General features: G+C 40.6%; 1 protein-coding gene across 1 annotated transcript in view; it reads left to right on the top strand.

Annotated features, from left to right (window-relative positions):
* Positions 1-25,585, top strand: part of DCC (DCC netrin 1 receptor) — a 926,782-nt gene extending 901,197 nt beyond the window's left edge. The window contains exons 29-30 of the mRNA XM_058168106.1: positions 17,431-17,573; positions 25,496-25,585. Of these exons, the coding sequence (XP_058024089.1) occupies positions 17,431-17,573; positions 25,496-25,585 (233 nt within the window). The remainder of the gene's footprint in view (positions 1-17,430; positions 17,574-25,495) is intronic.
* Positions 25,586-27,562: the final 1,977 nt, after the last annotated feature.

Raw genomic sequence — 27,562 nt, 5'->3', positions numbered from 1 at the left:
CCACCAAAGGTGGTCCCTATTTTTTCTACTTGCATTTTACATGCTTTTGAAACTGCTAGGTTGGCAGAAGCTGGGACAAGTAACGGGAGCTCACCCCATTACATGGCAGCACTAGGGATTCGAACCGCTGAGCTGCCGACCTTTCGATTGACAAGCTCAACGTCCTAGCCCCTGAGCCACCGCGTCCCCTAATGTGCTCATAGTTACCTGTTATTTCCATACTAACTGCTGGTATAAATAGTCATTTCTTAGAAACCTATATATCTTTGTGTAGTACGGAGCCAGAATTATCTCTAACCACTTACTGTGTGGAACAAATATACACCTGTTTTATATGTTGAAGTTTTCCTTGCAATGTGTTCTTGATATAAACTTAATGTAAGTTTGAGTTGGGTTTTTTAGATCAAATCTCTGAATGCCAAACTTTATCACTTGTTTTAGTAGATATTTCTACCGAGACCTTGTTTTGCCAAGTGTCTGGGCAATGGTCAGATGCCAAGGCAACTGATTTTGTTTTTGATCCAGAGACAATGAGCATTCTAGTGAATAAAGAGTTTTTAAGCTTTATTAACTCAAGCAAACTGAGTTAAAAGCATAACAGAATAGAATGGAGCAGAACAGAACAAAGTTGGTATATCATACATACCAAGCAAGATAATACCCAAATCTCTTATAAGCTGTCAGGAGCTCCTTTTTTATATATATAATTTTTTTATTTTATTTTAATACAAACATTTCATCTTTCATTAAACAGTGTGTCGTCTGGGTAGAAATATTTTGTGCAATAATAGTTAAGGTTTACAGCCATATTTAATATTTTGTCTATTCTTAATATTAATACCTAACATACCTACTATTATAACACTCCTCTTCTTAGCTTATTTAACTTTATTAAAACATTTTCCATATTTCAGTTCTCTGCTTTTCTAAATTTCATATTTGTTCTCTAACCATTGATAGAATAACTCCCATATACTTCCTTTTCTTTAATTGCAAGTGTTAATTTATTCATTTCTGCACATTCTAATATTTTCTTAATAATATTCTCATCCATCGGGATCTCTTCGCTTTTCCAATTTTGAGGAGCTCCTTAATAATAACAGCAGTGATACCAAGGGCGGCCAATTTCCACAGTAACCAATATTAGGTTTTGTGCAGAAGTGGCTCAGAAACAAAATAACCCCAAGGTTTTTACCAAAACCTGGTGCCAGAACTTTGTGGACCTGCTACTGTGGGCATGAGACTGCAAGACTTAACCTTGACAAAGCGGCACATGACTCTATGATGGAAACTGAAGTTCTGTATCTTTCACAGATTTACCAGCTGTGTGAAAATGTCCCATCCCTTCTTTATTTGGTAAACAGGACTTTAAAAAAAAAAAAAAGCAGAAAGAGCTCTAAACTTCTAAACTATTCTTAATATGAAGGAGAAATCAAAATATGTCATGAAACACCTCGCACTAACAGTGGTCTTCTGCACGGCCTCTGCATGCCATATTCGTCCCATCTGTCTTGTTCCTGACAAAACTCCTTATGTATAAATAAGTTTCCAATGACAAAATGTATATACTGTGAGTGAATCTTGCAGAATGTCATGGCTCAGATTTGCAAAATGGGACTATTTCATGGTTTTAAAGGATGATGCAACACAGCATTTGACTGTAGTCTGCACACTGCAAGATGAAGATGTTTGGAAGTTTATCGCCTGCTGCTCTGTATCCTAAAGATGATTAAATCCTTGATTTGACAGATAGGAATAGAATAGAATAGAATTTATTGGCCAAGTGTGATTGGACACACAAGGAATTTGTTTTGGTGCATATGCTCTCAGTGTACATAAAAGAAAAGAAAAAGAAAAAGAAAGAAAAAAAAATACCTTCATCAAAGGTACAACAGTTACAACACAAATGATGGTCATAGGTTGCAGTTTAACCCTTAGTGATAGCAACAAAAAGTTATAGTCATACAATCATAAGTGGAAAGAGATTGGTGATGAAAACGATGAGAAGATTAATAGTAATGTAGATTTAGTAAATAGTTTGACATTATTGAGGGAATTATTTGTTTAGCAGAGTGATGGCCTTCGGGAAAAAACTGTTCTTGTTTCTAGTTGTTCTGGTGTGCAATGCTCTATAGCGTCGTTTTGATGTCAGGAGTTGAAACAGTTTATGTCCAGGATGTGAGGGATCTGTAAATATTTTCACAGCCCTCTTCTTGATTCGTGCAGTATACAGGTCTTCAATGGAAGGCAGGTTGGTAGCAATTATTTTTTCTGCAGTTCTAATTATCCTCTGAAGTCTGTGTCTTTCTTGTTGGGTTGCAGAACCAAACCAGACAGTTATAGAGGTGCAGATGACAGACTCAATAATTCCTCTGTAGAACTGGAAACTTTTAAAACCATGTCCATGCTTCAAAAATATGCTAGCCATTACTAAACAATCCTCTTCTGACAGCAAATTGAAGCCCTAAAATCCCTTACATCAAGAGGAACATCTTTAAACTAAATCCCACTGGCACTAAAACTTAAAATTCAGTTAGTCAGTTCGCCTAAGATGGAAACACTCAGTTCTGTTCAATAAATAGGGTGAACAGATAAATATGTATATGGGATGCTGACACAAAGCACAAAGGAACAGGCTCCTGCAGGTGCATCACAGACTCCTGCAGATTCATCAGTTGTGATATAATGTGTTCAGGAATCCACATCGACCTGATTTATTTCAGACTGCACACAAACCCCATAGGAATTCTTACAAACTAAGTGTGGTGGTTGTTTGCATCTCAACCCTCAATTTGGGCTTGGGCTCACATGACCAGACAAAAGATGATCTAAGGAGCACCCCGATGATCTAAAAGGACCAGGGAGAAACTTTACCAATAGAAGAAAATATTTATAGCTTAGGTTTGAATTGTGGGGTCCTACCAAGGTTTATCACCAAGCTCAGAGAGCACCACAGAAATCACACCAGTTAGTCTTCTGGAAAAATCAGTATTTTTGTCAACCACTGTAGCAAAATTTTTGTGAGAGCACCCATGGGATGCTCTCAGAATCCCCCCACCCAAAATAAAGGTTATCCATCCTGTTCTCTTCACATGTTTAAGCTCTAGGCCAGGGGTGACAAACTGGATTTGTTTGAGTGCCAGGTCAGCATTGTAGCTCTCCTGGCGGGAGGGTGGGGGGAGGGAGAGACAGGACGGATGCCTCCTACCCAGGGCTGAAATGCTCCCGGTTCAGACCGGATTGCCCGATCCGGTACCGATGGCGACAGGTGGTTCAGAGAACTGGTAGCAAAAATCCCTTCCCCCCTCACCATGCCCAGCTGAGCCGCGCGATCATCAGGCAACTCAGCTGGGATCGCCAGAGGAGTCTTTTAAAAGAGGTTGTAAAAAATTGCTTTTAAAAGCCTCTGATGATCCCAGCTGAGCCGCGTGATCATCAAAGGCTTTTTTAAAAACTTTTAAAAGCATTTTTTTTCGGCTGAGGAAAAAATGCTTTTAAAAGGCTCCTCTGGCGATCCCAGCTGAGTTGCCTGATCATCAGAGGCTTTTAAAAGCATTTTTTACCTCTTCAGCCGAAGAGGTTGTAAAAGAAAAAATGCTTTTAAAAGTTTTTTTTAAAAATGTTGGCCACGCCCACCCATTCACATTACCCCACCACCACCACGAAGCCATGCCCACAGAACCAGTAGTAACAAATTTCACGTTTCACCCTTGCTTCCGCTGCACTTTGCCAGCCAAAACGGGGTGTGGGGGCATGCATTTTGGCTCACAAAGTGTTGCAGGAGGTCATTCAGGCCAAAAATGGGCTGCATATCCACACACACCCCATGCCCCATTTTGGCCAGCAAAAGTGTTGCAGGAGGCTGTCCAGGCCAAAAACGGGATACGCAGAGGCTGTGCGCAACTCCCCACCATACCCCATTTTGGCTGCCAGGGGCACTGTGGGTTGATCCTTTGCTATTTCCTGGCCAGCTCCATGGGCCATATTTAAGCACTTCGTGGGCCGGATCCAACCCGCAGGCCTTGAGTTTGAAACCCCTTCTCTTGGCATTGCTCATTCATGGATATAATATTAGGCAGACAGATTCCCATCAATCCATATGATGTTCAGCATCTCTGATGGTGCCCATATTAATAAAATCCCCCAAATTAAGGAACAAATTATTGTTGACCCAAAACACCGACTTTGACAGGAAGCTTACTAGTGCCCTGGACGTTCCCCTATCTAGCTTTGACCTTTCTGCTTCCTCTTTCATATTTAACTAGTGGTGAATTCCAGTACCACAATTCTACATCAGAACATTGATTAACCATTATTGGTAACCTTATGTATTACAATAGGCTGTGTTTCTACCACATCTCACTATTAGACGTCTTTAAGATCCTCTCCGTACTCCTGCAAAATGAAATCTTTCTGATTTTCAGGGCATCAGTTAAGATTGCTGGCAATGTAGAAATAGGTTCTGGATATTATTGGTTAGATGTAGATGACTTGTGCATGTCTGTGGAGTTATCTGATGACGCTTTATTTCTACTAGCAATGCCAAAATTATATATATTCCTAGATTCTGTATTGACCCCTTATTTATGTATTGAAAAATGTCGTATAGATGTCTATTTTATGTACTCTAACCCTGAATGGCTTGCAGACAGCAATAAAAAAACACTAAAAAAAAAGCACCATAGCAAAAACTCCTGGGGCCCCCAAAACAACACATCTTCACAGATCAACAATCAACTTTACTGGGCTCCAGCCTCACTCTATTGCAATGCTGGTAGGAAGATCTCCAGGCAAGACCATTCCAAAATTGAAAATTGTGTTCTGCCTCATCCCAGAAAGTAACCACCTTAATGAAGAGGACAGTCCTACAACAGAATATGAGTATGACCTTGGAGAGGGGGAGAGAGGCTGCCTAGGAAAGGATCTGTTCTGTCTCTGTCCTCACTTTGGAGTAACGAGCTGGCCTACAGCCAGTGGTTACATGGCTCCTATCTGTCCTGGCCGAGAAAACGCAGCTGCCTGCCAAAAAGTTCAAACAGATTAAGACTTCAGCTCACTTTGACACGGTTCAGCTAATTTGCTTCCCGTAGAAGTGACAGCAGTCCCAAAGCTCCTTATATATCCTATTCCCTTTCATGACGCCGCCTCTCTAATCTTCTGAAGCGCGGGTCGATCCAGGCTTGATTAGCATGGTTATCAGCTGCGTCTGTAGGCGTAGCCTGAGGAAGGGAGGAATTGGGGGATGTCGGCCTCATTACATCCTCCGACTGGCCTGGTTCTGGCTCTTGGAGCCGGGCCAACGGAATCGGTGCTCCCGAGGTAAGCCTTACCGGCCCTTCCCCCTCATTCTCAGAGTCACTTTCGGGCATGGGGCCAGGTTTGGGGGCTGGAGCCACAACAGGATCAGATAAAAGGAGGAGGAGGAATTGGCAGAGAAAGCACCTTAGAAACGATCTGCCCTAATTTATCAGGCAGTAAAAAAACAGAGACAGTGGGGGAGATTTATACTTTCAGATTTGCAAGATTCTATTAACATGGCCTTACAATAAAATAGAATTAGCTCATCTTGGTGTGTTTCCTGCCTGGTCTAATTAGAAGGCCACACACACACACACATTTTGGCTGTCCATCTCTCCCCACTTACTCAATTGGCAAAAACCAAGAACAGAAAAGCAAAATGGATGGTGGGTGAGAAAAGAGAAAAGCATTGTAGCTGTGGGGATATTTGTGTGGGTGAGAGAGAAAGGGAGACATTATTACACAAGGAGAAAATATAGGATAGATTTTTATGCTGGGAAATGAAGGGGTAATGAGAAAGGGCATCATTTTCCATATCCCCTATATTTCCATCCACTATGTTCTGGAGTGCTCTGGAGCATTATATCTAGTGGTAATATTCAGCCAGTTCGTACTGGTTCAGGCGAACCGGTAGTGGAGATCGTGGGTTTTACCATTCGCCCCGGCACTATGCTGTCCTATTTAGCCACGTTTTTGAGGCCGGGCACATGCACAAAAGGCACACACATGAGCAAGGCACATGTGTGGAAGGCTGAGTGCATGCACAGAAGGCGCGCATGTGCACAAAGTGAGTGTGCTCACACGGGGTGAAGTGGTGGTAAAAATCTTTGAAACCCATCTCTGATTATATCCAGAAGGTTATGGCTGCTTCTTCCAGTTCCCATTCAGAAAAAGTCTTATTTTTTTTCCTAACGGTCTTGAGTAAGGCTAGATTTTATGGTCGTGGATGCTTCAACTCCGATTCCAGCACTTAGCTGTGGTCATCAGAGTTCAACAAAAGAAAAGGAACAAGAAAAGTACTTCCAAGAATTTTTTGGCTCAGGTCTATTAGTAGACAGTTCAGTTGCTCATTCTGCCTTGATCTCTCCAGACCTGAATCCCCAATTAGTTAATTCCAGCTCTCAAGTACATCTTCTTCATTTAAATTCAAAGTACATTGGCCTGACTTATTCCACCATCTCTCTGATGAGCCTAGAGAGAGATGGGAGGAAAGGAGCAGAGCTATAGGTGAATTGCCTTTACAGAGACCAATCGCTAACCGTTTGCAGCTATTATAAGAAATTCAAGTCATCGTCTCAAAGTATTAATCAAAAATCAGTTTTACCAGAAAGGTTTCCCTACAGCTGCAATATTCTGTAGATAAAGAGATAATCAAAATGCACATTTTTTTCCAGAATGACATGGATTATTTCATGCATTTAAAAAAAAGAAAACTTAGAAAAAATATTTGGTTATTGCCTCTCCCTTTTTTCCTCTTTCTTGTAGCTCATAACTCAGCAGTTATGATGAGCTGCAGCAGTTCCAGCATCTCACTATTTTTCTGTTTCTTGAAAGAGCTGAGAAAATAGGTTGCTTCAGATCACGTTTATTTTGTTGAGTGATAAATTTTTAAGGAAATTTGCAAAGTTTATTTAGCCTACATTTTTAAAAAATTATTCACCTCTCTTTATGCTGAATATGGAATGTGCTGTCTTTGCCAACAATTTCACCAAAGAGTACAACTTATTTCTGTACATTATATTCGTACGCACTGTCCCCTATTATAAATTCAAACAACACTAAATTTCAAATATCTAAAGTTCAGTTGCATGTTGGCCTGAAGATGCAAGAACAGATAAATCTGTGTGCAAATTAAAACCCTACCTTTAAAGGTCTACAGTGGAAGTGGATGTTTTAATCAGAGAATGTGCATTGAATATATACAAACAAAATGCAGAAATTGTCTTTCCTTTTACTTAATTAATAGAATATAAAGCATGGAATAACAGAGTTGGAAGGAAACTTGGAGGTCTTCTAGTCCAACCTCCTGCTCAATCAGGAGACCCTATAGCATTTCAGATAAATGGTCGTCTAGTCTGTTTTTGAAAACCTCCAGTGATGGAGCACCCACAACTTTTGGAGGCAAGCTATTCCAGTGATGGATTGCTCTCACTGTTAGGGAATTCCTCCTTAGTTCTAGGTTCCTTCTCTGCTTGGTTAGTTTCCATTCATTGTATCATGATACATTCGTAACTGGCTGACCAACCGCACTCAACGTGTAGTCCTCAATGGAACTACATCCACATGGAGGGAAGTATGCAGCGGAGTACCCCAAGGCTCTGTTTTAGGCCCAGTACTCTTCAACATCTTCATCAATGACTTGGATGAGGGGATAGATGGGGAACTCATCAAATTTGCAGATGACACCAAGCTGGCAGGAATAGCCGACACTCCAGAAGATAGGCTCAAGATACAGAAAGATCTTGACAGACTTGAACATTGGGCGCTATCTAACAAAATGAAATTCAACAGTGAAAAAAGTAAGGTTCTACATTTAGGCAAAAAACCCCAAAATGCACAGGTACCGTATATGTGGTACCTTGTTCAATAGTAGTAACTGTGAGAGGGATCTTGGAGTCCTAGTGGACAACCATTTAGATATGAGCCAGCAGTGTGCAGCAGCTGCTAAAAAAAGCCAACACAGTTCTGGGCTGCATAAACAGAGGGATAGAATCAAGATCACGTGAAGTGTTAGTGCCACTCTATAATGCCTTGGTAAGGCCACACTTGGAATATTGCATTCAGTTTTGGTCGCCACGATGTAAAAAAGATGTTGAGACTCTAGAAAGAGTGCAGAGAAGAGCAACAAAGATGATTAGGGGACTGGAAACTAAAACATATGAAGAACGGTTGCAGGAACTAGGTATGTCTAGTTTAATAAAAAGAAGGACTAAGGGAGATATGATAGCAGTGTTCCAATATCTCAGGGGTTGCCACAAAGAAGAGGGAGTCAGGCTGTTCTCCAAAGCACCTGAGGGTAGAACAAGAAGCAATGGGTGGAAACTAATCAAAGAAAGAAGCAACTTAGAAATAAGGAGAAATTTCCTGACAGTTAGAACAATTAATAAGTGGAACAACTTGCCTGCAGAAGTTGTGAATGCTCTAACACTGGAAATTTTTAAGAAAATGTTGGATAACCAACTGACTGAGATGGTGTAGGGTTTCCTGCCTGGGCAGGGGGTTGGACTAGAAGGCCTCCAAGGTCCCTTCCAACTCTGTTGTTATATTATTATTATATATTATATATCCATCATACTATTAAATTACAGAGGTTCAGTTCCCCGCTTCTGGCCATTCTTATTCAAGGAGCTCTGTGGAGTTTCTGACAGATATTTTCCTCCTTGCTATTGGAGAACATTTTTATCTGCACTTGTTCCAGAAGAAGCTTAGGACTTCCTGTGTGCAAAATTCAGTCCTCATGGAGGATATGCAAATATTGTTTCAAAACCCAGACAATCAAGTAAGCCAGTAGTCCGATTTTCTGAAATTTCATTTTGTCTTAGAACATCCTCTTCAAAATAAGCCCCCATTGGCATAAAGATTAGAGAATAATCAGCAGCTGATTATTTTGCAGCATGGAGGCTGAAATTGGGAGGGGATGGTCGTGCATCTGAAAACCAGATCCTCATGTTGGCATGCCTTTGTGTAAATTCTGTATTCCAGTAACAAGCCCAGGTTTCTACCTGGCATTCATATATATCATAAAATTAATGAGGGAATGTAACATTTATTAACCCCAGCAAAGAAAATAAGACTCATAGTAGCATTGGCTGCTGAGGTCATGCAGTGTTGGTGCTGACCAACTTTGGCATCTTCCCAGCTTCCAATTTCTAATTACTTCTCCATTTTAGTTTCTGATCCATAACCACATAACCAGGGGTGAAATCCAGCAGGTTCTGACAGGTCCTGGAGAACCGGTAGCGGAAATTTTGAGTAGTTCAGAGAACCAGAAGACCCATCACCAGTGGTGGGATTCAGCCAGTACGCACCACTTCGGGAGAACCGGTTGTTAACTTTCTGAGCAGTTTGCTGAACTGGTTGTTGGAAGAAATCATTAGGGCAGAGAACCAGTTGTTAAATTATTTGAATCCCACCACTGCCCATCACCCTAGTTCAGCTCTGCTGTGCATGTGTGCATGCCTCCCACCGGCCAGCCGATCTTTGGGTCTCTTCCATGCATGTGTGTGGTGGGGCACGTGTGCGGGGTGAGCACACATGTGTGGGGCACATGCGGGGGTGGGCATGTGCAGGGGCATGTGCAGGAGGCATGTGCAGGACATGCGCGGGGCCATGCACACATGCGCTGGGGCAGGGTGCATGCACGGGCCGTGCACACACTGCAATTTGGGGGTTTGGGCATGCACCTGTGCATTCGCGCATGCGCAAGCTTTGGGTGCTCAGTTCAGAAAAGGTTAGCCATCAATGCCTTAGAAGGACCACATTTGGAATACCAAATCCAGTTTTGGTTGCCATGATATAAAAAGTATGTTGAGATTCTAGAAAGAGTGTAGAGAAGAACAACAAAGAGGGTTAGGGGACTGAAGGCTAAAATATACAGAACAATTGCAAGATTTGGGTATGTTTAGTTTAATGGGGGGGGGAATGGCTAGGGGTAGCATGATAGGAGTGTTCCAATATCTAAGGGGCTGCCACATAGAAGAGAGGTTGGGTCAGGCTGCTCTCCAAAGCACCTGAAGGCAGGGCAAGAAGCAATGGATGGAAACTAAACAAGGAGAGAAGTAACCTAGAACTAAGGAGAAACCTCCTAACAGAACAATTAATCAGTGGAACAACTTGCCTCCAGAAGTCATGGGTGCTCCAACACAAGATTTTTAAGAAGAGACTGGAAACCATTTGTCTGAAACAGTATAGGGTTTCCTGCTTGGACAAGGGGATCCGACTAGGTCTAGGACAGGGGTCTCCAACCTTGTCAATTTTAAGACTTGTGGACTTCAACTCCCAGAATTCCTCAGCCAGCTGGCTGAGGAACTCTGGGAGTTGAAGTCCACAAGTCTTAAAATTGACCACGTTGGAGACCCCTGGTCTAGGAGACCTCCAAGTTCCCCTCCAACTCTGTTATTCTGATGCTTTTAAAAAAAACCTTGGGATGCTCATCTCAGGTTGGAGCCTCAGTTTCCACTGCTGAACTCTGCTCCAGTTGCCAAGGTTGACATGATTTCTTGAGTATTATTGAGTCGAGGTGGGCTCCTTTCTGAAGTTTTCCTTCACTTCAGTTTTCGAGCTTTCATGTTCACCTGCTGCTGATCCCGGTCTAGAGGGGAAGCCTTAATTAGCATCTTGGTTCCTCATCAGCAATGCCCAAATGGAGCCATCTGCCTCTTTGCCGAGCTCTTAGCTCTTTAAGGCACCATTGTATTAATTAATGAGTTCCGTATGACTGACATAGCTTCCCTTCCCTTATCCACATCAACCTAGCGATTCACAGGTGTGAGTATTCTTCATGCCAGACAGTTATGCTCAAACCTTGTTTCACCATCCATTTTTCTGTGCCAGATCTAAATGGATTTTGCATGACTAATTTGTTTGGGGACAGGCAAAGAGGGAGGTTTCCTGTCACCTTGTTTTCACAGAAGTTTAATTAACTGCAAACAAAACAAAAACAAAAGGAAAGGAAGTAACATAAAGGTTGGAGTTGAGTTTATTCTGTTTGTGCTGTTGATATATGCTTGCTGGCCCTGGTCCAACCAGCTGGGGCTGCTCCAGACAAAGATGCTTTCTCTTAAAAAAAAAAAAAAAAAGTAAGTAAGAAAGAAAGAAAGAAAGAAAGAAAGAAAGAAAGAAAGAAAGAAAGAAAGAAAGAGTCCATCCCAAAACAAATACTGCAGGTCTTTAGCAATTGTTGATGTTGTCGGTCTTTAACTTGCAGTTAAATGATCTTGGTTGATTTATTTTAAAGGTTAGGCAGTATTGTAACTTATTAGATCTTTGATCAAAGACCACCAGAAAATCCATTTCTACCGGGATTTGGGTATCTAGAAAACCATCTAGGAAAAGATGATGGCAGATCATTTATTTGTTTATGCTGCAATCTATGTGACCAGCAGCAGATGGGAATCTGTCCTAGGAACAATGCGCAAAAATTAACCCAGTACATTCATACGATGTAGAATAGAATAGAATAGAATTTTTTTATTGGCCAAGTGTGATTGAACACACAAGGAATTTGTTTTGGTGCATATGCTCTCAGTGTACATAAAAGAAAAGATACCTTCATCAAGGTACAACACTTACAACACTTAAAGATAGTCATAGGGTACAAATAAGCAATCAGGAAACAATCAATATCAATATAAATCGTAAGGATACAAGCAACAAATTTACAGTTATACAGTCATAAGTGGAAGGAGATGGGTGATGGGAACGATGAGAAGATTAATAGTAGTGCAGACTCAGTAAATAGTTTGACAGTGTTGAGGAAATTATTTGTTTAGCAGAATGATGGCGTTCGGGAAGCAACTGTTCTTGTGTCTAGTTGTTCTGGTGTGTAGCGCTCTATAGCGTCGTTTTGAGGGTAGGAGTTGAAACAGTTTATGTCCATGATGTGAGGGGTCTGTAAATATTTTCACATCCCTCTTTTTGACTCGTGCAGTATACAGGTCCTCAATGGAAGGCAGGTTGGTAGCAATTGTTTTGTACTACATCAACTCACCAGGGGTGGGCTTCAAAAATTTTAGCAAGAGGTTCTCTGCCCAGTTGCTGGGTGGATGTGGCCATGGTTGGCGTGGCCTAGTCCGCCTCCTGCACCATCATATTTAATTAAGTGTAGAATGACTATACTTGTCTGCAAAAAAACCAGACAGTCATCTGATAGCAACAAAGCCCACTGTCTTGGCCATCTTGAAGTCTATAGTCCAGATATGATGACACGACTTACAGTAGCACATTGTAGATGAGTACTCACCAAATGGTTTGCTCGCCTTTTAAGCATGTTGTATGGAGCTGCACCGCATCTAACTTATTTAATACAAGTACATACTGCGCTGGCCCTGCAGTCCATCATACTACATAGTTATGACATTATTTCTCATTCAGGAGTGTGACAGCCCACATATAAAAACTGTTCTTCAGACTGTTTGTGAGTCTGGCTATGCTTCTATATCACCTTCCTGATGGTAGGAGGATAAAAAAAGTGGTGACCAGGGTGAGAGTCGTCCCTGAGAATTTTCCTCATTCTTCTAAGGCAGCGAGCCCTAGCGATCTCATCTAGTGGTATCAGGGGACATCCCATGTTGTTTTGTGCTGTGCTCATCACCCTTTGTAATGTTTTGGCAAACCTATGGCATGCATGCCCAAAGTGGCACACAGAGGCATGTCACCTGGCATGCGTGGTGGCACACAGAGGCATGTCACCTGGCATGTCACCTGGCATGCCCATTCCTCTTCCATGTTTCTGGTGCGCATGCAGATTTGCGCCAATTCTGCTTGGCATATCATATATATAGTTAACTTGAAAAGGAATATAGAACTGGAAAAAGTAGTGAAAAGTATAACCAGAATTATTAGATGGATAGAGAACAAGTAAAGGAAGAGAAGATGGAAGTATATAAAATCATGCATGACATGGAAAATATGGATAGAGAGACAGATTTCCTCCATCTCTAGGAACGTTAGAAGATAGTCTGTTGTTAAAACTAAATAAAAAGAGATTAGGAATTTATAATTTATAGGAATTTATAAAAGGAACTTTCAAAACAGATCAGCCGGCCTTTGTGTATGCAGCAATGCTGGAAACCAGAAGAGCTGGTTTTCCATTTTCCAGCGTGAGCATGCACACCGGCCAGCTGATCGGCGTGTGCACATGTGTGGCGGTAACCGGAAGACTTGCTGGCCAGTGCGCATGTGCACACCGGAAACCAGAAGTATCTTATCTGGCATGCACATGCCCCCTGGACAGTTCCTTTTCCTGGTCGCGGCCCTGAGAAGCGCATGCGCGAAGTACTCTTTTTTCGGCACTTGGTTCGCCATCACTGCTATAGACTATAACTAGCACTTTAAATGGGATCCATAAACTTACTGGCAACAAGTGAAGTGAATGCAAAGCAGCTCCCTTGTAATAGTCTCAATGTTAGCTTGGGGGGGGGGGCGTACATCAGAAGATGAGGCATATGTGTCATTTTCTTTGGCCCCTGATCTTCACTGAAGACATCCCTTGGGTTAACGTGAGCAAAGTTGGGCTGAGTAGATCCTCAGGCAGATCATCAAAAGAGTCAAAGAGAGAGAAAGAAGAAAGGGAAGAGGAGAGGAGGAAGGGTAGGGGAAATAAGAGTAGGAGAGAAGGTTAGATACGGAGGAAGTAGGGTGGAGCGGGAGAAAGGAAGGGGAAGTAGAGAAGGAGTAGGAGAGGAGAGAAGAAAGTAGGTAGGAAGAAAGGAGGGAGGGAGGGAAAGGAGTGAGAGGAGAAGAAAGGATTGCTGTGAAAAGGAAAAGATGAAATGGAAGAAAGGCAACCCTGAATATATTTGAATATATTAGGATAAAAATTGAAATAGTTAAAAAAAAAGAATGAAAGAGAATGAACACAAATAAAAATGGAGAAATTAGAACTTGAGGGCGAAAGAAGATGTGACTTAATAAAATGAGTAAGGAAGTATTAGGAAATGAATAAAAACTATGAAAAAAGAATATTTTGGCAAAAACTGTAACTAAGTAAAATATATTTGAATATATTGAATTGTATAAGATATGATATGGCCAATACTCTGTTCATAAATCATGTATGTGTGTAGGGAGGGGAAACTAAAAAACCAATAAAAACGTGTTCTAAAAAAAAAAGAGAACCTTCCTATAGGTTATTAATATATTGATGGTTGCAGAATGAATTCTGCAACTTTGATCTTGGGTTAGGAAAGTGGGAGAGCAATTATGAGCATCAAAAGGTTTTAAAAATGTCTAGATACATATTATTATTATTATTATTATTATTATTATTATTATTATTATTATTATTATTATTATTATTATTATTATTATTATTATTATTATATTGTACTGCTTAAAAAGCAAGCCTGAACACCTACGCATAACATCATCTTGAATCAATACACCTTCTGTTCTTTCTTTGAAGAAATTGAAGTTGAGGCAAATCAGTTACTACAGAAGTCTTTTTTTCCCCTATAAAGAGTGCAACGCGTAGAATCTTCTGAAGAATTCTTTGAGTTTCTTTGTTTCCTTGGTTCCCCTGGCTTTTTCCTTTCTGTTTTTTAAACCTTGGATTTCAAAGGGATCCAGAAGTGCAAAAAATCTCTTGTTTCTGACGAGCTACTTAAAGGTGGCCCTTTAATATATGTGTCTTCCATTTGCTTTTAATACTGTTGAGTTTTTGTTACAGCAACCCCCTGTGTTTCAGCATTTAATTAAAAATCAAGCAAAGTAGAAACCTAATTTTTAGCACTAGGAAATCAGTGTAAATTTTCAGCGTTGCTTTTTCTTGGGCTTTCCATGGAATTACTCAGTCTTTTAAAACCTGGTAGAAATATAGACTTTTAGGGCATTTCAAAAGAAAAAGAAAAGGATTTCGGCCAACTTTAGAATTAGCATCACGATCCTATGGTACCTTGCTGAGCTGATGTATTTAACTAATTATTTAACAAATCAAGGAGAGAAGCAAGCTAGAACTAAGGAGATATTTCCTGATAGCAAGAACAATTAACCAGTGGAATGGGTTTGCCTTCAGAAGTTATGGCTGTTCCATCACTGGAGGTTTTTAAAAAGAGGCTGCACAGCCACTTGTCTGAAATGGTGTAATAATAATAATAATAATATCAGAGTTCGAAGGGACCTTGGAGGCCTTCTAGTCCAACCCCCTGCCCAGGCAGGAAACCCTACACCATTTCAGACAAATGGTTATCCAACATTTTCTTAAAAATTTCCAGTGTTGGAGCATTCACAACTTCTGCAGGCAAGTTGTTCCACTGATTAATTGTTCTGACTGTCAGGAAATTTCTCCTTAGTTCTAGGTTGCTTCTCTCCTTGATTAGTTTCCACCCATTGTTTCTTGTCCTACCCTCAGGTGCTTTGGAGAACAGCCCGACTTCCTCTTCTTTGTGGCAACCCCTGAGATATTGGAACACTGCTATCATGTCTCCCCTAGTCCTTCTTTTCATTAAACTAGACATACCCAGTTCCTGCAACCGTTCTTCATATATTTTAGCCTCCAATCCCCTAATCATCTTTGTTGCTCTTCTCTGCACTCTTTCTAGACTCTCAACATCCTTTTTACATCGTGGCGACCAAAACTGAATGCAATATTCCAAGTGTGGCCTTACCAAGGCATTATAAAGTGGTATTAACACTTCACGTGATCTTGATTCTATCCCTCTGTTAATGCAGCCCAGAACTGTGTTGGCTTTTTTGGCAGCTGCTGCACACTGCTGGCTCATATCTAAATGGTTGTCCACTAGGACTCCAAGATCCCTCTCACAGTTACTACTATTGAGCAAGGTACCACATATCCGGTACCTGTGCATTTTGTTTTTTTGGCCTATATGTAGAACCTTACTTTTTTCACTGTTGAATGTGTAGGACAGAGGTCTTCAAACTTGGCAGCTTTAAGACTTGTGGACTTCAACTCCCAGAGTTCTCCAGCCAGCAGAGCTTGTAGCATAGCTGGCTAGAGAATTCTGGGAGTTGAAATCCACAAGTCTTAAAGCTGCCAAGTTTGAAGACCTCTGGTATAGGATCTCCTATTTGAGCAGGTGGTTGGACTAGAAGGCCTCCAAGTTTCCTTCCAACTCTGTTTTGTTATTCTGTTATTTATTTGGGCATTGGTTGCAGCACAGTACAAGCATTCACAAAAGTTTCAGATTTAGATAGTGGTGTTCCATTGAGCCCCACCCCCGCCCCTAGATTGGAATGTCTGACTCTTCTGTTTTGTTTTGTTTTCATGTTTGCCAACATGCACTATTTTGTTCTCTGTCAACACAATAACTCAATTACCAATTATATCACAATTCTATAAATAGTTAACTGGAAGAGTGCAGTCTTCCATGATGACTGCAGGGAACCAAAGATGGGTCCCTTTGTAAACTGCTTCTGTGGGTTTGAGAACCATGGTGGGTGTGGCTAGGGGGTGTGACAGGCAGCACTCTGCCTCCTGTACCTCCCTGGGAGCAAAAACAGGCTGCGGGGAGGGCACCGCCCCCCTTCCCCCACAACCCGTTTTGGGCCTAGTAGGTCTGCCTGCAGCCTGGAGCAAAAACGGGCTGTGGAGGGTTTGTTTACCACCTCCCCGGGCTCCAGAGGCTCCCTGGAGGCAGGAAATAGGCCCATTTTTACCCTCCATGAGCCTCTGGGACAGTGGTGGGTTTCAAGTAATTTAACAACCGGTTCTCTGCCCTAATGATTTCTTCCAACAACCAGTTTGCCAAACTGCTCAGAAAGTTAACAACCGGTTCTCCCGAAGTGGTGCGGACTGGCTGAATCCCACCACTGCTCTGGGAGGTTTGTTTTCCACCTCCCTAGGTTCCACTCACCCCTGCACTTACCTGGAATCCAAAATGGGCTGCGTGGGGACTCCTGGGAGGGGAGGGGCAGGGTGGGGCAGGTCCCGACAGAACAACCGGTTTGCCCAGACGGACATAAAATTAGCATCCGGTTTGCCTGAACCAGTCCAAACCAGCTGAATCCCACCTCTGTTACAAGTACATATAAGGATAGACCTGATTTATTGGAGTGGAGGAAAAGTCCATTTTTGTTCAGTTTTTGTCTCCGTTTTCAAACAAGCTGGGGATAACAGGCACTGCACGGATGCTGGGGGTGATTGGTTTTTGTTTTTCATTTGTTCTCCCTTGTTGAAGGAGAGGGAGATCACCTTAAATTGATGGATATCATCCTTTCATATATATGGTAAGTAAATCCAAAACTGAGAAGATATAGTTTATTACACCTCATTCATTACTGAAGGTTTTATTGTATTTCCATGATGAGCCTCTTGGAAGAAAATAGCTCTCTGAAAAACAAGATAAACATTCAGGGAGAACATGCATCAGTAAATTTGCTCATGTGGCTTTCACCTGTTTTTGTGTCTTCTTCTTGTGTAGTAATATTGAAATGGTTTGCCCCTTCCTATTGCAGCACCCAATCTTCCCAAGGCTCAGGTTAAGACAGCATCCCTTGGACTAGCTGGAAAAGCACGATCACCTCTGCTTCCTGTTTCGGTACCGACAGCTCCAGAAGCCACAGAAGAAGGTCACAAACAAGCAGAAGATCCTGCTAATGTAAGAATAAATCTAGGCATGTAATCTCAATATGATGGCTTGGAGGATTTTACTGCATCTCCCTTTAGTCCATTTGAGGTGCATTCTTGTGAAAAAAACAACAACACAGTACTCAAAACCAGATATTATTGCAAACCCCACCACCTCACTCATTCATTTTGTTACTTCCTGTCTTTTTTTTCCCATTTCGAGTGGGGCTCTTAGCTGGTTTAAAATTCGAATTTATCAGATAAACTGAAGAATGTTTTGAGTCTCATCTTTCATTCAAGCAGAGGTGGGATTCAGCCGGTTCCGTCCGGTTCGGGTGAACTGGTAGTGGCGACTGTGGGAGGCACGACCGAACTGGTAGGGAAGGTAAGTGAATCCCCACCTCTGCATTCAAGATCTTAAGGTGCTATTCAGGACACTCCTTTCTCTTGATTTTCCTTACAGCAAATCTATAAGATAGGTTGAACTGAGAGAGTGACTGATCCAACATCCCCACAAATGAGATTTCATAGATGAGGGGGCACTTAAACCTGGTTTCTCCTAGTCCAACACTTAAACCATTCCACCACAATGGATCTTGGAATAACTTCACTGGTTTTGCCTTAATGCCTCCAAAGCTTCCTAAATCTCCCTGGACTCTTTTAGAGTTGTTAGCAATGTAGTCCAATGGAGGTGGCATCCAGAGCAATTGGATTTCAACTCCCAACTTTCAGCAATGTCCATGTTAGCTTAGAATTGCTGAAGCTTGCACATTTGAATGATGCTCAGGTTAGAGAAGCATTTTAGTCTGAGCTATAATTCATATCCAGGTATCATTTTTTTTATTTTTATTTGTATGTATGTGTGTGTGATTCTGATACATACAGTGTAAAAATGAATAGAATAGAATAGAATAGAATAGAATAGAATAGAATAGAATAGAATAGAATAGAATAGAATAGAATAGAATAGAATAGAATAAGCCACAGTGGCTAAAGTGCAAAACTGCAAACTATTTCTGCTGACTGCTGACTGTCTGCAATTTGGCAGATTGAATCTCACCAGGCTCTTCCATTCTTCCGAGGTCGGTAAAATGAGGACTCAAACTGTAGAGGGCAATAGGCTGACTCTGTAAGCCGCTTAGAGAGGGCTGTAAAAGCACTCTGAAGCGGTATATAAGTTTAAGTGCTATTGCTATTGCTATCCGAGGTTATCTCTTTGTAAAATATTTCTAATCATATTTGTAATTACTGACCACTTTGTAATCTGCAGTCAACTTAATCCCTGAGGGTTCACATTTAACAAATGCATGATACATCTTTTGATTTCCCATCTCCTTTAAGCCAAACTCATAAAGTGAAGCGGGCATGAGGATGCTCAGCGTATGATGATATCAGGTCACAGTTTCATCCTGCTTCACAACATATTGTTGTAGAGGAAGGAGTAGAATGAGGTTCAGGAAGAGATTACATCATCCAATATCTAAGAAATAATACCCAGGAGAAAATCTACAGCATCTTTGTAGTCACTAAAAGTCAATATTGACTTAACTGCAGAAAAGCAATCAAAATAAATCCTCCTTAGCCCCTTCCAGATACATGAATTCCATCTCCAGAAGCCTCAGAAATTCTGGGGTACAGAGTTTACACACCTGAAAGGTTCTGTGGATTGGGGAACATTTGATTTAAGTAGTTTTTACATTCCATATTTACAGCCTATATTCCAGAAGCTAGCCCCAGAATGGAATTCCTTGTGCAGAGAATGACTATCTGTGAAATTTAGGCTCTGCTTATACAACTGTTGTGCTGTCAATTTCAAAGGCCTATGGTGTTGTGACCCAGGCCCAGGTAGGTAGTAGGAAACTCAGTCAGTGTAAAAACAAACAAACTTTATTCGAACAGCTGAGAATTAACTCATTCTCGGCGTAGTTCAACTAAATTAAAGCAAATTCCTCCCAACACAATTCCTCAGTCCTATCATCAACCTTGGTCCAATTAGGCAAATTGCCAAAGGCCTTTCTTGGCAAAAGTTCAGAAGACACCGATACAAAACAAATGCAACAAGACGAAGCTATCAACGTTGTTTTCTGGCAAAAAGCTTAAATGCCGTCGCTGGTCTTTTAAGCCTTATGGGAGGGGCCAATCATCTCTTGGCCCTACTCCCGAGTTGTCCTCTCTGCTTCAGCTGCTCTTGCCTTCTGGCAGCTCTTCTCATGCGTGCATTAGAAACAGGCTCCTCCTGTTCCTCTGCCTCACTACAGTCAGCCTCTGGAGGCTGTGGAGTCCGCACCTCACTCCCCAATGGTCCTGGCCTCACCTCTGCCTCCAATGCAAAGTCCTCATCTGGGCCTTCCCCAGCCTCCAGGACTGGCCCATGTTCTTCCTCAGCCTCATCACTGTCTGACTCCGTTGCCAGCTCTGCAGGCTGCTGGCTGACCACAACATATGGAGACCATTGTGAAATAAAATCTTAGCAGCACCAAAGTTCCTCCCCTTGTGAAAATGCTGTTCTTTTGAATTCTTAAAAAAAAGCACACGATAGAATGGGACTTTGAAGGCTGATCACTAAAGGAAAGCTGAAAGAACTAAACAGTGTAATTAAAATAGAAGAACACTTAAATTTGTCTTACTAGTGCAGAATGAAGCGAAATATTTTAACATGGGTGTATTGAAGGCCCTTTGTGACCAATGGAGGCAGAAGTTAATATTAAGACTGTCTTCCATTCTAGATAGACTAGGGATGTCCAAGCTTGGCAACTTTAAGACTTATGGACTTCAACTCCCAGCTTGCTGGCTGAGGAATTCTGGGAGTTGAAGTCCACAAGTCTTAAAGTTGCCACATTTGGACACCCCTGAGATAGACATTGTTATAAAGATGTTGTGGAAGACGAACACATTTTACCTGACAAAACTGAGACTGATTTCAAAGTGGATTAACAAATGACAGGCCACAAAAATGACATGGGAAAAGATGCTACATTGGATAAACAAATGAAACTGACTGATGTCTTAAAAGGGATATATATAAGTAACAAGCCAAAACAGTAACCTGAATAACTTTCCTATATTGGATATACAAAAGAAACTAGTCAAGATTTTGAAGGATTTTGTGAAGAGGAACAAAAAAAAATTGGAAGGAATCAAGCTTTAGGACTCTATTTAATGGGGTTATAGATCAAGATTATTCAAAATATATAGGAAGGAATATAAAGTGGTTTATGTTTATGTGTAAAACAGACATATTATCTCTAGTAATTCTTAATGGACTAAATGAGGCTTTAAGGATTTACTTATAGAAAACCTTATGGAATATGGAAAGAAGTCATAAGCTTCTTCATAAATAAGAAGGTGATAATTTAATAATATACCATATTTTTCAGAGTATAAGACACACCTTTTTCCCCCCCAAAAAAGGGTGAAAATCTGGGTGCGTCTTATACTCCGAATGTAGCCCCGCCCAGCTTCTCAAGCAGAGGTTTCAGAGGCTGAAAAAAGCATCAGAAACGAAGCTTCAGAAAAGAAGCCCCCAAACAGAGCTTCAGAAAAAAAGCCCCCAAACAGAGCTTCAGAAAAGAAGCCCCCAAACAGAGCTTCAGAGGCTTTTTTTTCTGAAGCTGTTTTGGAAGTTTTCAGAGGCAGAAAAAAAAGTTTTTTCTGAAACAGAGTTTCAAAAGTTTCAGAGGCAGGAAAAAAAGCCAAAAAAAAAAAAAAAAGCAAGGCACAGAGCTCACAACCAAGGAACCTATTGCTAAAATTCACCTCTGGAACAGCTGATTGGGGGTATTCCGGGAAGCCGATTCACCTGCCAATCAGCTTTTTTTTTAATTTTCCTCCCCAAAAACTAGTTGTAGTTGTTGTGAAGTCATTTCTTTATATATTTGCTTTGTTTTCTTTACTATATTTTTATCTTTTCCCTTTACTATTTTTCAATTTTTCTTTTCTGCCCTTTCTATTTTTTTTAATTCCTTTCTATTTTTTTAGTTTGTATTAATTTTTAATCTTTTAAATTGTAAAGTTAATTTATTATATAAAAAACATTTTCCTGCTCAAAGTCACATAAAGAAAAGTCTGGGGTTTTTTTTTTTTTCTAATTACAGCTTTCAGCTTCTTCTAATTGGCAAGCTGTATGTAGAAATTGTCTATAATCATATTTAAACTTCCAATTAAAAGCTGTTTTCAAAAGTTGGAAAAGAAGACAGAAGTCTGTCCAGATTAGATTGATGAGTTTTAGCATTTGCTATGAACCTTTATCTGATGAAGATGCACTCAAGCAGCATAAGAAAAAACAAATCTTTTTTCTGCTTTTTCTAAGTTAAAGTTAAAGGCTCTATTGGGAATCAGCAGTGCGGAAAATATATATCTAAGATGTTCCTTTGTACAAATGAGAAACACAAATTAGAAACAGAAAAGAATTGGATCCCAAACCCTTCCAGATTTTCTCTGGCTCTTGCCAGATGGCTTGCTTTTTATATTAATATCAATATTAAATTTATTGACCGACCATCTTACGACAAGTTAATTCTGGGCAATTTACAATATTAAAAAAAGATAAACTATTACAAAACCTATACACAATAAAAAGGTAATATCTAAGTCTTTACAGTATTGATAAATATGTATAGAATATACCTGCAGGTCAGCATTTTAATTGTAAGTCTGATAGGCTGCTGAGGAAAAAATGATAAGAGTATGGGTGATAGAAAGGAACGGTAATCAGGTAAATGATAAATAGGACCGACCGACCCTTCCTTCCTTCCTTCCTTCTTTCTTTCTTTCTTTCTTTCTTTCTTTCTTTCTTTCTTTCTTTCTTTCTTTCTTTCTTTCTTTCTTTCTTTCTTGGAATCCATTCCTCACCAAAGGAGGCTCATCGTTAGTGAGCTATTTTTGAGTTGACCTCATGAAACATTGCCTATTAAACTGACCATATCAACGTACGGTAGGAACCCAAAACTCCAAAGAGGCGCTTTGATTCAACAAAGCTTTGACTGAAAAACCACCCGGGAAGCAAATTGTCTTCATATCAAAGCGACAGCACAGATCAAAGCATTAGAACGGACTGGCTATGCTGCTCTGATCCAGATAAGAAAGGGAGCTTTTAAGCATGAACGTCCATGAGGAAAAATACCCTTTGCTCCATAACAGAAAGGCTAGCTGAATGGAAATGGATCATTTCCATCAACGTATTAGTTAGAATCACAAGATGAAATGACTCGGTTGATGCCTGCTTTGATTGCGATCATTTTGTCCACTCAAATCAATCAAACTGCAGCTAATTAAGCGCCCCCTACAGAATTTCAGAGAATTTCTTTTTAGAATGTTTTGATGTCTGGAATTGGTTTCAAGAGATAAAACCATGGCTGGCTGGGGAATTCTGGGAGTTGAAGTCCACACATCTTAAAGTTGCCAAGGTTGAGAAACACTGGGCAAAGCAATTATTGTACAGCCCGATTCTGCACAGTCTGATTTATGTACGGACTTGACTCATTTCATTCAACATTCCTCTAAATAAGTGTGAAGAGGAATGCACCCTTTTGTGTTAATTTCGGAGTATTACAACTTGTGATTCCAGGACAACAAATGTGACTTCCCAATACCTTGCATGTAACTGACAAGAGACATTCTCCCAAAAAAAATTTAGGTCATAATTTTGTGATAGAAAGGAAAAGGATGAATGACTGAAGCATGATAGCAATAGCAATAGCACTTAGACTTATATACCGCTTCCCAGTGCTTTACAGCCCTCTCTAAGCGGTTTACAGAGTCAGCCTATTGGCCCCAACAATCTGGGTCCTCATTTTAGCCACCTCAGAAGGATGGAAGGCTGAGTCAACCTTGAGGCTGGTGAGATTTGAACTGCCAAATTGTAGGCAGCCAGCAGGCAGCAGAAGTAGCCTGCAGTACTGCACTCTAACCACTGCGCCACTGCGGCTCATGATTATATTGGTGTATAATTTAAGTGCTTTATGATAAATGAAATCAAAGATAAGGGTTTTTGTTTTGGTCCCAATATTCTTTTGGGGTGCAATCCCTGACAAGGATAACTCATAAATAATAAATCTTTTCATGATAGCAGCCTTCCCAAAGAAATATGAAGTGATTGACAGGACCTTTGCTGGTCCTGTCACGTAATTGGTTTTCAAAATGTTTTAAGGAAGAAGCCCCTCCCTGCATCCTGCCAGTTTTGTCAATCTCTGCTGCCTCCCTTCTTACAGACATTTTCTTCCTTCATCCCCAATTTGAACAAACATCCCAAACAAAAGTAATTGAGTTGCATTTGTTACTCACCCTAATGCTTTGGGGTAGAATGAATCACGCCAGCTTATTTTAGTAAAATATTTTTATTTATTTATTTGTTTGTTTGTTTATTTATTTATTTATTTATTTCATCAAGCATGTATTTTATGACAGATACAAGTGTAAACATATCTATAAATACATGTAAAGGATATGAATAAAAGAAAACATTAGGACAGGGACTGTAGGCACGCTGGTGGGCTTATGCACGCCCCTTACAGACCTCTTAGGAATGGGGCGAGGTCTACAGTAGACAGTCTAAGGTAAAAGTTTTGGGGATTTGGGGAAGAAACCATAGAGTCAGGTAGTGCATTCCAGGCATTGACAACTCTATTAAGGAAGTCGTATTTTCTGCAGTCTAGTTTGGATCGGTTTACTATGAGTTTGTATCTATTGTGAGCTCTTGTATTATTTTGGTTGAAGCTGAAGTATTCATTGGCTGGTAGGACATTGTAGCAGATGATTTTATGTACTATGCTTAGGTCAGACCAAAGACGGCAAAGTTCTAAGTTGTCTAAGCCCAAAATTTCAAGTCTGGTGGCACAAGGTATTTTGTTGCGAGCAGAGGAGTGGAGGACTCTTCTTGTGAAATATCTCTGCATTTGTTCAATTGTACTAATGTCTGATATGCAATGTGGGTTCCAGACAGATGAGCTGTATTCAAGAATTGGTCTGGCAAAAGTTTTGTATGCCCTAGTTTGCAGTTCAATATTCCCAGAGAAGAAGCTATGCAAAATTAGGTTAACAACTCTTAATGCTTTTTTAGCAATGCTGTTACAATGAGCTCTTGCACTTAGATCATTTGAGATGAGTACTCCAAGGTCTTTGACAGAGTGAGGGTCGTCTGTTAGATCGTATCCATCCAGCTTGTATTTTGTGTTCTGATTTTTTTTATTTGTTTTTGCCAATGTGTAAGACAGAGCATTTGTTGTTTGAGATTTGGTAATTCCAGTGGTTTGACCATTCTGATACATAGTCAAAGTCTTTTTGTAGAGTAGTAGCATTGTCAGTGGTGTTGAATAGTTTAACATCATCCTCAAAGAGAACACAGTTGCTTATAATATGATTGCAAAGGTCATTTATATAAAGTATAAAGAGTGTGGCTCCTAAAACGCTGCCTTGGGGGACACTGCTGTTAACAGGTGTAGGGTTAGATAAGGTGTTCCCTATTTTGACTACTTGCTGCCTGTTTGATAGGAATGCAGCTATCCACTTATGCAGTAATCCGGAAATGCCATAAGATTTTAGTTTTAGAAGTAGCTTGTCATGTACCACTGAATCAAAAGCTTTACAGAAGTCTATATAAATTGCATCTATTGATTTACCCTGGTCAAATTTTGAAGTCCATATGTTTTTGTAGTGTAACAGTTGCAGGTTGCTGGACAATTTTTTTCTAAAGCCAAATTGCTTGTTAAGGAGTAGGTTGTTAGTTTCTAAGTAGAGGGTAATAGATTGGTTTATCATTGATTCCATGACTTTGCAGGTGACACAACATGAGATTGGTGTGTAATTATCAACTGGGCTGGGGTGGCCCTTTTTGAAGATAGGGATGACCGTGGCTAATGACCATAAGTTAGATAAGGAGCTGGTTCTGAAAGGTATTTCATAGATTATGCTAAGTGGTTAAGTTAAAAATAAACTAGCTTCTTGCTTTCTCCACAGGTATATGAACAGGATGACCTTAGTGAACAAATGGCAAGTTTGGAAGGGCTAATGAAGCAACTTAATGCCATCACAGGCTCAGCTTTCTAAAAGGAGTTGCCCAGGAACATTGCAGCATACCAGCCTTTCACAAAGACCACAACCCAAAGTCACATCTCCATGAAGGCCACCAGTACATCACTGAACCCCATTCGAAGGAGGATCTCACCACCACCCCACCCCCAGACAACGTTGTGTGTGCTTATCAGTCAAGCAGAAGTCAGAAATAGAGATGGAAAAACAATCCTCTGAAGCAAGAACCCACTGCACAAAAGATGAGTGCCTCCAAGTAGCCAGTCCTGTCCCACTGGCCTTTGTAGCATGCAGGGAAGAGTCATGCTAATGGTCTGCTCCACACATTATCTTCTTCCGGTAGCTGTTAATTATCAACACTGGTCTCCCCCACCCCAGTGGGAGACGCTGCCATCTTCATCTTAAATCGAATTCAAAGTGGATTTCAGTCTACTTCCTGGAGTGAAACCCTGAGCAACTTTAAGGAAGCGTAATACGTTTCCAAGAGACTAGCAAAATTTGGTAATTTGTACATGGAGTTCAAGAGGTTATCTTCTGCTGACAATGAATCTCATTACACGCTAAGCCTGCAACTTTAGTGGACGTGTTATAACTTTGTGCTTGTCCATCTCTCTGTGACTTAATAGCTGTTCCCTCTTCCAGTTCTTCCCTTTTGCTAAACTTAGGTTTCCTAAAGAATCAAAAGAACTTGTCGCAGTCCAAAATAATAATAATAATAATGTAGAGTTAAAGTCTGAATATTTATTCAGGACACCAATTAATACCAATGAAGTGGGCAAATGATTTTTCATGTCAATTTCTAGCATCAGTGACAGGTTGTAGGAGCAGCCAAGCTGGAGTATCGTGGTTTAGAAATATGGCTATCTGTCCCACAAGCCCACCATTGTTCCCCATAATAAAGTTAAACCATAAAAAAAGGAACTATAGGAAAAGGAACAGCTGTAGAGAGAACAAATAGGTTTATCAGAAGGACTAAAACTGCAGAATTGTAGAAGAAAGAGATTAGAAAAGAAACTAGATTATCATCCCTAGGTGCTCTTTGAGCTGAGCAAAATATTTTGACTGTGAAAATAGGTAAATGGGCCATTATGGATTCAAAATTCTCACCATTCTAGGATTTCAATGTCACAGCCCCATTTCAGGTTCAAGACATTTGTCTAGCACTCAGAATGGATGTTTTGAGCTTGAAGCTCTTCAGGAATGGCTGAGACCTCTGGTTCAAAATCAAAACAACAGCCTCAAACACAAAACAGTGCTTTGAAGTCCAAGCATTTTGAATTCAAAGCATTTTTTCCCCATGCCACCATTTACTGATGATGCTGACGAAAGCAAATCTGGAGGTGCAATTTTCTGCATATTTCGAGGGCACCAGATTGGGGAAGAAGGCTGAACTAGTAAACAACTTGGAAAAATGTTCTTAAGTATAAAAAACCGAAGTACTTATCTCTCTTGGAGAAAAAAGGGCTTCCCAGCCATTTCTAAGTATGCTAATTCTGCTCATACCAGTTCAGTTAATAGGTTGATTAATCAACCTATTTGTGTAGGTTGTGTCAAAGCCATAGAGATCCTTCCTTTTGCAAAACAGAAATCTGTGAGATTTCGCAGTCATTCAATTTCCCATCCACAGCTCTACAGCCAGAATAATAGGTGAAACAGGCCTTAGAAGACCTTGTTCTGCTACAAAATTTGGTAGGGATGTAGGTGCGCAGCCATCATGGAAGTGCATTGTGAGATGTGTTGAAGGCCACCTGACTTCATCTGTAATACATACCTCCTCTTGCTTGGACTCGGGTGTCATCTCCATACATCACAGCAACTGGACCATCACGTGGCATCATAGGGTTAGAAATAATATTCCTAACAGCACAAAACACAAAGACAAAAGCCTTCTAATGTTTGTTTTTTTTAAAAAAAACAACAACAACAACCCAGGAAATTATTACACTGTTTTCAACCATTCACTTTGCAGAAATGGAAGATGGGAAAAAGTCACCC

Source organism: Ahaetulla prasina, chromosome 2 (assembly GCF_028640845.1).
Source record: "Ahaetulla prasina isolate Xishuangbanna chromosome 2, ASM2864084v1, whole genome shotgun sequence".
In the NCBI taxonomy this organism is placed as follows: Eukaryota; Metazoa; Chordata; class Lepidosauria; order Squamata; family Colubridae; genus Ahaetulla; species Ahaetulla prasina.
The sequence above is the reverse complement of the archived record's forward strand: the minus strand, read 5'-3'. Positions and strand labels throughout refer to the sequence as shown.